Source organism: Apis laboriosa, unplaced genomic scaffold (assembly GCF_014066325.1).
Source record: "Apis laboriosa isolate Shangri-la unplaced genomic scaffold, ASM1406632v1 scaffold50_cov145, whole genome shotgun sequence".
Classification (NCBI taxonomy): domain Eukaryota; kingdom Metazoa; phylum Arthropoda; class Insecta; order Hymenoptera; family Apidae; genus Apis; species Apis laboriosa.
The window spans coordinates 48742-63175 of record NW_025223540.1 but is presented as its reverse complement, the minus strand read 5'-3'; the positions used below and the strand labels follow the sequence as shown (position 1 = coordinate 63175).

At 21.0% G+C, this 14434-nt stretch overlaps 1 protein-coding gene across 5 annotated transcripts; it reads left to right on the top strand.

The window, feature by feature from the left end:
- Nucleotides 1–4585: 4585 nt before the first annotated feature.
- Nucleotides 4586–13605, top strand: LOC122717446 (glutamyl aminopeptidase-like). Of its 5 annotated transcripts, none has more exons than XM_043941501.1 (16): nucleotides 4586–4690; nucleotides 5227–5445; nucleotides 6202–6616; nucleotides 6855–7002; nucleotides 7086–7356; nucleotides 7626–7796; nucleotides 7884–7981; nucleotides 8099–8233; nucleotides 8316–8614; nucleotides 8705–8790; nucleotides 8904–9031; nucleotides 11470–11673; nucleotides 11789–11868; nucleotides 11970–12118; nucleotides 12248–12380; nucleotides 13191–13605. In XM_043941501.1, exons 2-16 carry the CDS (start codon nucleotides 5241–5243, stop codon nucleotides 13564–13566), a joined length of 2898 nt encoding a protein of 965 aa, XP_043797436.1. In that variant the 5' UTR covers nucleotides 4586–4690; nucleotides 5227–5240; the 3' UTR covers nucleotides 13567–13605. The 5 variants fall into 5 exon arrangements, with proteins under 5 accessions (XP_043797436.1, XP_043797434.1, XP_043797438.1 ...); XM_043941499.1 differs by having other exon boundaries at nucleotides 4599–4803; XM_043941503.1 differs by lacking the exon at nucleotides 4586–4690 and having other exon boundaries at nucleotides 5307–5445; nucleotides 6202–6321; nucleotides 6384–6616.
- The last annotated feature ends 829 nt before the right edge of the window (nucleotides 13606–14434 follow it).

The window sequence follows — 14434 nt, the reverse complement described above, 5'->3', positions numbered from 1 at the left end:
ATTACATATAATACATATAATATACATATAATAGCTTAATTATTATTATCTACATTATTGTCTTATTTTTTATTTTTAGCTTTGATTTTTTCAATTAATCAATATAGTAATGTTTTAGCTATCATTTTCTTTTTTATGTTTATGTAAGAATCTTATAGTTTAATTTTTTTGTCTAATACGATTCCTAAATATTTCATATCTGATCTCTAGATTATAATTATTTGATTCATATATACTGTTTTCGTTTTTATGTTTATGTGAAAAGCATATGTTTATGCTTTTTTATGAGTATTATTATTTTTCTTTTGTATCCATGAGTGTAATAAATCTAGTTTATTTATTGAATTAATTAGTTTATATACTGAATTAGAAATGTCGCTAATATCGTAAATTATGATATCATCTGCAAATATTGATCTTAATTTTCGGGATCTCTTTAATTTTCTAATATATATATATATACATACATAAAGTATCAATATATTTCCTTATAGTTTTTCTGTTTTACATTCTCCTATGCTTGAAATTTCATTGCTTACTTTACATCAAAAAAATCTAGTTATATAACTGTAAATAATAGTAAATAATATAAAATAATAATATAAAGTAATAAAATTATTAAGTATACTAATAATTTTCTCTTCAGATCTAAGATATAATATGATTTTTTATCAAATATTTTCTTTTGTCTAAAAAGATACAAGATGCAGTTTTCTTTCTACCATATGCTCCTATAATTAAATGTACTAGTTTTACTCTATTATATTTCATATATTTTTGGTCTGAAACCAAAATGATAAAGTGGAATAATTTTTAAATATTTTATTAAAGTGTTTTTTTAAGTATCTTCGTATAATTTTTTATAAAATTTTTTAGAGTATTGGAAATAATGAAATCGATCTGTATGGACTGGGAACTTTTGCTGATTTATCGGGTTTGAACAACAAAATGATTTTTGCATATTTCCATTCTATTGGAAAATATTCCAATCTCATGATTGCATTAAATAATATTCTTATATACATGAATGTTTTTTATTTTAAATTTTTCTATAATTTTTCTTGTGATTAAATCATATTCATTTTTATTTAATTAAAATTTTAACTTCCGTCTAGTTTGTACTATTATAATTCTTTTATTATTACGTGCTTACTGTAATTATTATGTGCTTTTCCTTATTTTTGTTATAAAATTTTTTGTACATATTGTTATTGAGTTTCCTAGTTGCGTCTTCAATATCTTCTGTTGTTTTCTGATATTACAGTTTATTGTCTAAAAAGATTCTTTCCAATTCATTTTATCGTTTTTTAAGATAATTACGTGATTTATTGTTGAGATATATAAATGTACAATCTGAATTTATTACATAATTTAAAATTTGCTTTAAAGAAATCTATAATATATCAGGCTTTTTTAATGTTTATCGACCATTGAGTTGATTTGTATTATGTTATTCCAATTACTTTTTTCAATCACTTTTTGTATAAGCATGTCTCTTATTATATTTAATCGTAACTGATTTTTTTATATTAAAATCTCATCTTATTATATATTTATTTCATTTTGGTAATATTTTATTTATTTTTTCTTGTATGTATTATATAATATCATTAAAATTTATTGTCTTCCTAGATATATTTTAATACTGATAATCTATGCTTATACTTCTTTTATTTTTTGCAAGGGATAGTGTTTTATTCTTTTCCATATTAAAATTGTTCTTTCTTTTACTTTCATGATTTATTTGATATTGTGTTTATATTAAATGAATTTATCTTCAAATAACTCAGTAATATTTCATAAAGTATACACTTATTCATATTGATTAAGAAATTTATACATTTTTTCTTTGTTATATTTACATATTATTTTAGCATATATTATTTAGCGTTTGCATTACATTAACTTTTAATTTTGTTTTGATGAAACGAGTTTTTTGATCTTATTTATGAATATTATTATTTATTACATTTGTTGTTCTATTTCAAATTTGTTAATTTTTTTATTCTTTTTTCCATTCTATATAAAGTTTTGTTATTTAAATACACTTCGTTTTTTTATATTGGATTTTTTCTTTGTTATTGCTGCATATATTTGTTATATATTAGATTTGAAAAGAAAAAAATCGTTTACTATTTCCTGTGATCATTAACTGTTCTCATTAACCAATGATTGATTTTGACACATTTATGTATTATGAATTTTTACAGGAAACTTTTCTGAATTTCTTTTTGCCTTGTAACTTATAATTATATAGCAGAATATATCTATGCAATTTACTTATGTTGATTTATTTATATTGTTGCTGTTTATATTGTTGAAATTATAAATCATTTGTATTCTGTATCGATGTCTAATAACGTATATGTTGGAATTTCTTTTTTTTTGATTTTGCAGTTTTTGCTCTAATAAAATTTTTATTTCCTGAGCTATCAATGCTATTACTATTGAATCTATATTGATATTTATATCTGTTTTTTTTAATCATTTACCAATTGATTGGTTTATTCTCATTGATTATTCTTTTGCTCTTGTAACATTATTTTCTTTCTGTTTATTATTTACAATATAATTTTTTCATTTTTTTAAAAATTTTCATTTGTAAATTATTTCTTTGTTTTCAGCAGTTAATATTACTAAATGATAGATTTTATCGTTTTTTATATAATCTAAAATAATGGGATTTATATTTTATTTATGCATTTGATAATCACATTTTTCCCGAATATGAAAAAAATTAATTTAATACATGAATAGAGAATTTTGGTATATTCAAAGTGAATTATAAATTATTGTTAAATGATCACTAAATATCGTCATAAAAAATTTAAACGTGTATTTTAAAAGCTGTAATAATTTAAAATATTTCTAATAATTTGTATATAAAATTTTGTATCAACTTTCCATTAGTAAAGTATTAATTTCTATTCAGCAAAAAAAGATGCATTTATTTAAGAAAAAATTAAATATTCAAATTTAAATAATCTGTGTTTATATTTTTTTATAGATTACATGTTGAAATATTTATATTTAATTCATTAAATATATAATATAAATAATATATATAATATATAATATATGTATTTAATAACATAAAAATAATTTAAGCAAAATATTTGATTTATTACATGATTTATTACAATTCAATTTATATAATTTAGTTAATCAATTCATAATATCCTCATTTCAAAAATTTTTCAAACAATTACGAATACTTTCAATAATGCGGACAAGGTTACTAATTTATCTAATGTAATCTGTTAATTCGACCGAGTGTCCGCGTTGATTTTAATTAAGTACAAGACCTAGTCCCGTTAGGAGTTGCTTCAGTCTTCATTTGATGAGCGAATAAATGAGAGCGCGAAAATTAGTGGCTTTCCGAGTTTTATTTAAATGTATAAAAGCAGTTGAACATTGAATAATATCTGTTGATTGTCGACGAGAAAACGTTCACGAAAAATCAAAAAGTAATCAAAGGTAAATGGTTTAATTGCTTGATAGTTAATGCTTAATTGCGATTTAATTACGTGAGAATAAAAATGAATGAAAGTTTTTTTTATGTATAATTTAATTCAGCAAATATATTAAGGATATTTTTTATGATTTACTATTGGACATAAATTAATCAGAAATTTAATTTATTTTCTTTTTTATTTTTTATTTTTATTTTTCATTTTTTTTTTTTAATTATTTTATTTTCTTTAAAAATTTAGATATAGATTAGAATATACAAAAAAAATAACTTTTTATTAAAAATACTTTATATTAACATATAACAATAAATATGAAGTATTTTTGATAAAAGTTAGTCAATAATTATATGAATTATTACTATAATTATGTATGAAAATTAAGTTTGAAAATAGTAATTAAAGATTATATACTTTCAAATGAAAATATCAAATGATAATAATAATAATAATAATAAATATCAAGATTCGAATTTTAAATAATGTGAATTAATAGAGAATATTTATTTCAAAAAAAGACAAAATTTCCAAAAAAAATTTCATGCAGTGAAATTCTATTTTTTAAACTTTTCAAACTCATAATCAGTTATTCAATCTTTAATTATTTGCTATTAGTTATTCAATCTTTAGTTATCTCTTTTAGTTATCAGTTATTGGATCTTCATACTTATTTACGTCGAGTATCATATAATTTTGCTAGCAGTCGATCATATATCGACTATCAACCATATCGATTCTTTGAAAAAGTATCGATTTTCGAATATTTTTTTATATAAGTACTTATATATTCCGATAGATTGCACTTACATAAAATTACATGTATAAAGTTTTAGATGACGTTTGCTATAAAAATAGTATAAAATCTTAACAAGAAAATTAATTTATCATTCCACTTGAAATGATAAATTTCGATACAAGAAACAAAATCTAATCTTTAAGATAAGGAAAGAAATGAAATTGTATAAAAGAAAAGAATATAATTTGATCAATATCGAAAAATGCCTTTATTCAAAAATATTTATTATTTATTGTTTTAGTTGTTTAACCTAATGGCATTTTTTTAAATGTAAATCATTATTTAATTTTTGTGTATCAATTTTCTTTTTTATTGATAAAAAAAATAGAGACAGAGAAAACTAATTCTAGTGAATTTATTCAGTGTTATCAATTCTGTTTTTGTTGTACAGATATTGAATCGTGCCTGGCGTTTCCTTTAATATGTGTGTTGCAATTTGATCCGTTTTTCTATTTTTAAATAATTACGTTTACTATATATATTTTAATATTTACTTGGACTGTTGATATTTGAAAGTGTGATCATATTTTGAAAAACGTTAGTACTTAAATAATAATGGATTTGTAATAAAAAAGACGATAAAAATAATGATAAGTAAAAAGATTAAAATTAAATAAATATCCATTGAATTACTTTATAATGTTCAATTTATATTCAAGATATCTATAAAATATTATTTAAAAAATTTTTTATAAACATTAATTCATAATAGTATATTCACATTATTAAATTTCTAACATGTTATTTTTGTTTTTTTTAATATTATTCATCTTTTATTTTAATTTAAATTTCCCGCTGGAGTATTTCTTTTTTTTAGATTTATTTTATTCAAATACAATATTTTATTACTATTTAATGTCAAGAAAAATTTCAATGATCTTTTCTATTTATATAATGAAAATAATTGAAATAAAAATGTATTTCTAGGTCAAATTTAACTTTTAATTGAATTATCGACAGCGCATGCGCTCTGAATGGCGGCAAAGACATCAAAACGTACTTCTGGGGGCGCTGGATATTGTGTAGCGTCGTCCTCAACGAAAACGCAGCTACAACGTGGAAGTGGTCTTCTTTGTTTCACCTGCAGTTTATGCTTTATTTTAAGTTTAATCTGCACATGCTTGGCCACGTTGTTGGTTCTTTTCGATCAAAAAGTTGAAGCTGCCAGCTATCAATATTGTAAGTTTATTTTTTAACATACTGTCAATTTTTATTGATAATAGTGATCCTCGTGATAGCATGTGGCGGGAAATTCAAAATTTTTTCTATTAAATTACATAATATTGAATAAATTGTAGAATTTATTTATTAATTATACATATTATTACATTGTACATATTATTCACTATCTTCTTTGAAATTTAGCAAATTAATTTTTAATTTTTTTTTTAACTGATAGTGTATTTATATTTTTATTACAATTTTCAATTTTATTATATTAATTACTGCTATTGCGTTTTAGATCTTCCAAAATAATTATATTTTCATCGTGAAAATAAAAATTTATATGAATTAAATTTTATAAATTTGTTGTTATTGATATAAATACAATATTATTTAAATATTATAATATTTTTTTTGGTAAGATATCTTAGCTATGTAATTATAAATACTTCCAATAAATTAATAAATCATTTAATACGTTCATAATGATGAATATAATAAATTATCTGTAAATATCAAACTATCAACATTAAAATCAATCATCGAATAAATTACATAATTTTATCACGTTATAGCCTCAATAAAACATACAAATGGCGCTGGGTTTAAAGTGTTTATTTATATTTCGCAATAAAACATTTCTACCGATTAATTTTTATCGGAAGATTATATTCCAACGATATTCCACTGGTATTGGCTTTTTACCATTGTCATGTAGATATTTTTTTCAAAATTGATAAAATCGATATTAATATCATCATTTATTTTCAGCACTTACAGCGATGAATATAGGAATGATTTCCGATTTATCCTTTCGGTTACCAAAGGAAGTGAAACCTCTCCATTATGATGTGTATTTACATCCGGATCTTGATAAGGGAACGTTTCAAGGTAAAGTCATAATCCTGATCGATATATTCGATAGAAGAAGTTACATAGCGCTTCATCAAAAGGATCTGAACATTACGAGGACTATACTCAAGACTTATGACCGCGAGGAAAACTTTGAATTCGAATTGTTGGATATTATACAAATACCAAAGCATGAAATGTTTGTAATATCAACAAAGAATGAACTTCATACAGGACTGTACAATTTAAGCTTCGAATTCAATGGCGCCTTACAACCGGATAAGATTGTTGGTTTTTATTCCAGTAAATATAAAGATGCGAAAAACAAAATCAGGTGAATACATCTTAATTTGAACAAACATTTTTTTTTAAATTTTATTTAAATATTATTTAATTTGTTTATACCGAATCATTATAAAAATAAAATCATTTTTCAAATTATACAATTATCTATAATTATATAATTTGAAATATTATATATATTATATATTATATATATTAATACTATTGTATGATGATTTATTCTAAATCTATTTATATGGTTTTTTAACTTTTATGGATTTTATTTATAGATATATTGCAACATCGAAATTTGAACCTACGTATGCCCGAAGAGCATTTCCTTGTTTCGATGAGCCAGCTTTTAAAGCGGAATTTACAGTAAGATTAGTTCATCCCTCTGGAGATTATTATAGTGCCTTATCCAATATGAATGCTGAGGTATAAAGAAATTTAAAATATTTATATTATGAAAATAAAAATATATATAATTATATAATTATATATTAATTATATATTTTTAGTGTACACAAATAAATCAACCATTGCCAGGATTGACAACGGTAACATTTGCAAAAAGCGTACCAATGTCGACATATTTATCTTGCTTCATAGTCAGTGATTTTGTTGCTCTTACCAAAATGGCGAAAGGTCAAAATGGTCGCCAATTTCCGGTCAGTGTATATACCACAAAAGCCCAAGAAGAAAAAGGCGCGTTTGCTCTCGATATAGGCGTGAAAATCATCGAATATTATATTAATTTATTTAGAATTGATTATCCTTTGCCAAAACTTGGTAAGTTATTAACAATAATTCATCGAAACAAGTATATTTAAAAAGTTTTAAATTTAAATGAATTTTAATGAACTAATGTATTTTACTATTAAATTTGGAAATGATATTGGAATGATATAATAAAATTTGGAATGAATGAATTTGGAATGATATAATAAAATTCAAATTTTATTTATTTATTATTATTATTTTAAATTTAATTCAGCCAGTTTTGAATAGCAAATAGAAATTTGAATAGCAAGTAGAGATTTTTAAATTTAATTTTTCAGATATGGCTGCTATTCCTGATTTTGTATCTGGTGCCATGGAGAATTGGGGATTAGTTACATATAGAGAAGCGAGATTATTATATGATAACAAAACAAATTCTACTTTAAAAGCTTACGATATTGTCAATGTAATCAGTCATGAATTTGCACATATGTGGTTTGGAAATTTAGGTGAATAAAATTATTTTCCATCAGTAGTGAAATGAAAATTAAAAACATATATTTATATTTCTTATTTTATTTTCTTTTTTTTTTCAGTTACTATGTCTTGGTGGAATGATTTGTGGCTAAATGAAGGTTTTGCTTCTTTCATGTCGTATGTGAGCGCGGATGCTATTTTTCCTGATTGGGGAATGGTTAATTAATTATTTCTTTTAACTTTAATTATATTATTTCTTTTAAATTTAATTATATTTTATCGAAATTGATTCTACGTTTAATTTAATGTATTTAAAAAAAAATTTTTCTTTCAGATGGATCTGTTCCTAGTCGAACAAATGCATTCTGTTTTCGTAACTGATGCAAAATTGAGTTCTCATCCTATTGTACAAACAGTGAATAATCCTGATGAAATTACTGCGATATTTGATGAAATATCTTACAAAAAAGTAATTTTAGTATTTTTTATCTTATTCTTTGAAAAATAATATAAATAGATTATTTTATTTTACATTTTAATTTATTTTTAAGGGATCTTCGATCATTCGAATGATGGAAAATTTCATAAAACCAGAAGTCTTTTATGGTGCTATTTCTATTTATTTAAATAAATTTATATATGCTAACGCAGAAACTGCAGATCTTTTTAAGATTTTAGAAGAATCTTCACCGGATAACTTGAATGTAACGGCTATAATGAACACATGGACGAAACAAAAAGGATTTCCAGTAGTAAATGTAAAAAAGTCTGACAATACATATGTATTGACTCAAAAACGATTTTTGACCGATCCTGATGCTAAGTTTGATGCTTCAGAATCTGAATATGAGTAATATAATAATTTTAAAACAAAAATTTAATACTGTTTAATTAAAATTAATTTAAAATATATTTTAATTGTTCTGTATTTTTATTGAAGGTATAAGTGGACTATTCCAATCACGTATATCACAGACAAAATATCTAAACCTATTCTTATCTGGTTTGATAAAGATTTCAAGGATTGTAAATATTTTTTCATACTTAACATGATTTTAAATATTTTTTGTTTTACAATAAATAATTATGATAATAAATTTTATTATTAAATAAATCAAATAATTATTATTAATTTACAGTGGTAATAAAATTCAAAGAACCAATCGATTGGATTAAATTTAATGTTAACGAAGTTGGATACTATCGTGTCAATTATGAATTAAACGAGTGGAATATCCTTTGCAATCTTCTTCGATGTCAACATGAAGTAAGTTTGAATTTACAATACAATATCAAAATACTGATTATCAAAATAATCGACTATAATTATCAAAATTGTTAAAATAATCAGTTGTTAATCTTCTTGTCGAAAATTTTGAGTATCAAAATTTCAATTATCGGAATAGTGATTAATGATAGATTCATTTATTCAACAATATTATTAAGTAAATAAGCAAAAAAAATATTTATAATAATATTGTTAAAATATTTATAATGATAATGAATTGTTATTATTTGTCATATACAAAGTTCTAGATAAATTATTTATATTATTATTTAGCAATTGTAAATTAGATATAGTATTTATATCAAAATATCAGAAAACATATATTACAAATATAAATATAAACAAATTTTTATTTTTAAATAAACTGAAAAATAAATTAAATGATATAGTATAATTACATTAGATGATAAGTATGGAATCTATAAATTAATTTGTTTGATAAAAAATAAAGATTAAAGCTAAAAAACAAAGTTAGAAGTTTGATAAAAAAAGTAAATAAAAAAAGTTAAATAAAAAAATACACAAAATAATGAAAGCACCTTTAATAAATATTTAGACATGGTTATGTTTATATAGTTTTATATAGTTTTATTTAGTTTTATTGAAAAAAAAATGAAGAGGTTTTGTTTGGATCAAAATGTCAATGAAAACATATTACATTAATATTATAAACAAAATATAAAATAATAAATTAATTGAAAAATAGTGATAATTGAAAATAGTGATTAAATTAACTGATAAGTATGAAATCTGTAAATTAATTTGTTTCTGATAAAAACTAAAGGCTAAAATTAAAAGACAAAATTAAAAATTCATTAAGTAAAAAAATAATAAAAGCAATATTTAATAAATATTTAAACATGATTATGCTTGTGTGATTTTCATCAGAAAAATAAAAAAGTTTTATAGATCAATTTGAAATAAAACTTTGCCATTAAATGAAAAAGAGGTTTTGTGAACCAATTATTTGAAATAAAATTTAATTGGAATTATTGTAAAATTTCAAAATCAATTCAAAAAATTTATATCATATTATGATATTTGTGAAATTAATATTTTAAGTGAAAAATTTTCAGCAAATAAATTTGCTATTGATGTATTTAAACAAGAATTTATTCATTACATTAAAAAAAATTATATATTAAAAAAGATAATACGTAAAATTATGTGTAAAATAAATGAGACTAGACTATTATATTGGAGAACATTATTTAAAGAAAATTTTAGTGTGTAAAAAGTTTTTATAATATCTAAATGGGAAGATAATTAAATAATTAAATAATTGCAATCATTGGTTTGCTTTGTGTAAATAAATTTAATAATTATAAATTGATGATTTTATTGATTGATAAAAATAAAAAATTTTGTTGAAAAGACTTTAAAAATAGATCTTAAAAATCATCTTAGAAATGCAATTTATCAATTATATATATTTATGAAGTGTTTTATAAATATGTTTCTATATGTAATTATTATTCAAAAATAATTGAAATGTTATTATATAATAATACATTATACTATTATATCTTAAATGATGCAGATAAATTTACTAAAATAATATTTTTATTACTTAATTAATTGTATTATTGGAAGAAAAATATTATTTTAATAAATTCATTTACTTCGTTTATGCATTATTAATAATGTGTTTTTAAACATATATACAAAATTTGACATGAAAGATTTTTATTATTTAATGACAAAGAAAGATATGAATATTATTTTGGAAAAGGCAATTATTATTTAATATAAAAATATACACAATTTAATAATAATGACTGAAATATTATATAATATAATATTAATATATATACAATAATATAATATATCATGTTATAAAAATGATTAATGAATAAGTAATAATAAGCGATAGTAAAGATAAGATAAGTAAAATAAGTGATATTAAGATTATGGTACAATAAAAATAAAGAAAATAATTTAAAAGATAAAAAAGAAAAAAAAGAATGAATCTACAAATTCAAATTATATTTCTATATATTCTTCAAATATCTATTATTCTAAAAATAATTTAATTTAAATTAATTTTTAATTTAATTTTTTATTTTTTGAAATATAAGTAAAAAATAAGCCTAATGATATAAATACATTAAAAATAATTTGTACATTTAATACTTACAAAAAAATAATAAAAATAAAAATCAAAATCAGAATTTTTAAATTTTTAATTGAAGTTTCATATTTTCGTTTTATATAGTGTTATTAATTACTACAAGAAAATTATTACGATTTTTTAAAAATAAAAAAAGTTACTTAATTATCGAAATACTATTGGATATTATTATGATATGTTTTTTTTCTTCATTTATTTATATTTCATTTGATTCTAAAATTAATTTCAGAATGTAAATTTCAATTAAATATTCATATTTTAATTAAAATTTTTATTGAATTATTAGACATTATCAGTATCTGATAGAGTGCATCTTTTGGAAGATGTATTTAGTCTAGCGAGTGCTGGAGAACTCGATTATGGAGTGACAATGAATATGACTGAGTATCTTTCTCGAGAAAAACATGCTATTCCATGGAATGTGGTTTCTTCAAAATTAAGAGCTATCGATATCTTGTTATCGTCTACTAATTCCTCATTAAAGTTCAAGGTATAAATAACATTTTATTTGTATATTATTTGAGATTTTTATAATATTTTTTTAACGAGAACAATGAATGTTAAATAAATTTCTTCTATTTTTTTCTTTTTTTTTTTTTTTTTAGAAATATGTAAGAGATTTAGTAGACAGTGTTTACCATGAAGTAGGATGGACCGTAAGCAATGCTGATAGTCGTATCTTTCAGTATGTAATAATTTTTTTATTTCAAAATGACTAATTCATATTTTTTTATATTTTCATATTAATCATTTATTTTCACTTGTATTTCATTCTGGTTTACATAGAAAACTTCGAACAACAATTTTACGATTGGCTTGTTCTGTGGAACATAACGAATGCGTTAAAGAAGCGGGAAAATTATTTAAAAACTGGATATCAGATTCCAAAGACGTTCGGCCACATCCTGATATTCGTGATCTTATCTATTATTATGGTAAATTTCTTTTTTTATAGTTATGCTAATTTTTTTTTAATTTTAATATCTATGTTTGCATTTTATAAAAAGAAAAAAAATATTGTATTAATAAAAAATGAATTATATATTTTATAATTATTATTTCAGGAATACAACATGATGGTAATAGAGATACATGGGATATTATGTTCCAAAGATTTGTAACTGAAACTGATTCAGCAGAGAAATTGAATTTAATGCGTGGATTAGCTGGAATACAATCTAGTTGGATTTTGAACGAGTAAGTTGCTAAATTTATTCAAAAATATTTAAATAATAAGACAATATATTTAAATAATATATAATAATATTTTAATATATTTAAATAATAAGACAAAATGATGTACATTATATTATGTATGTACATTATATTAAGAAAATTTAGTTAACCCAAAATTTTGAATGAAAATTCATATGTATATACTCCAATGAATTATATATGAATTAATTTAATATATTTTTTAGAATTTAAGGGAATAAAATAATCTTCAAAGTTTCAATATTTTTTTGAATACAAATTTTATCTAAGATACTTTTTACAACAGATAAAAACAGCTTAAAATATATGAATATTTTATAATTTAATAATTAATTTTGTTGTAAATTTGTTTTTGCATTATTATAAAGTTATATGTATTTAAAATATTAAGAAAAACAGTGAAATCATAAAATGATATTTTGCTAAGAAAATTGTTTATTTAAAAAGTTTATACTTAAAAAGTTTCATAATATTTTGATAACATAAAAATTTTAATTTTACATAAAGTATGAAAACTTTTATTTTATTTTCTTTTATTTTATTTAATCATCTCTTATAATCTCTCTTATAATATCATATATTATCTGAATTCTTAAACAATTTTTGATACAAAGTAATATTTTAATATTTTATATTAATATTAAAAATTATTTTTAACAAAAAGGAAAAAATCTGTACTTTTTAAATTTACTTTTTTAAAATTTTTAAAATTGCTTCAAATATTTATAGAAATATATAAAAATTTATTATATTATATTATTTATACTAATATTTTTGTCTTTTTTTTTACAGATTTATTACAACAGCTACAGATGAAAATTATGTCCGTGCTCAAGACTTTTTTAGTTGTTTAATAGCCATTTCAGATAATCCAATTGGAACACCATTAGTTTGGGATTGGGTACGCTCCAATTGGGAATTCTTAGTGAATAGATATACTCTAAACGATCGTTATCTTGGTTCACTTATTCCATCTATTACAAAGACTTTTGCTACGGAAATAAAATTAAATGAAATGGAAAACTTTTTTGCTAAGTATCCCGATGCTGGAGCTGGAGCTATGAATCGTGCTAAAGCATTAGAAACAGTATTGAATAATATAAAATGGTTAGCTAAGAATAGTGGAAAATTAGAAAATTGGTTAAATTCTCATGTACAAAATAATTAAACAGATAAAGATATTATTTATTATTATTACATTTGAAAATAAAAAATTTTTTAAATTCTAATTTTAATTAATAGAATTTTCAGAAAAAATAAGATGTTGTAAAAGAATATGAAAGTATATTATGAAAGTATAAAAGAAAATAATAACATATGTATTTTTTATTTTTCTATTTTGATTAATAAATAAATGTAATTATACAAAGAAAATTAATCTGATTATTTTTAAGAAAATTCATGTGGATTATAATATTTTATAATTCGAATATTAGGATCTTAAAACTAAAAATTTTTGTTAATGAATTATAATTTATGGGAAATGATAAGATGTAAACATCATTGTAATTGTGTAATGAAAATAACGCAAAATACATCTAATAAAATTTTTTATTGAAATAGCAATCACATTTATTAAACATTTATTAAATTAGAGGGTATTTAAAGATTTGGATAAGATAGCATGGTGGCTCATTTTTTAAATCAATGCGATATAATGATAGTCATGAAATTTCTGAAGGACTTAAGGACGCGATGTTTGTGCGGAAAAGATGTATGATGGATACTTAGAGACTGCATTGACGCTTTCAGTTTTTGGATATGGAGTTTCAACAAATCATTGAAACAAATAAGACAGAGCTGATTTCTTAATGATCTTCTGAGATATTTTTATTATAATGAATAAACTTAGGCAGAGAATATATAATTTTTTACAGAGGCTACATTGAATAAGTGATTTTTTACCATTAAAAAAGATATAGTATAGGACTGAATTGTTCATAAAATAGACATTACTATCAAGGAAGTAAAATTTGAAATCCCGGAAAGCTGTATCAAACGATTGTCACAATATTTGTCTGAAACATAAACTAAAA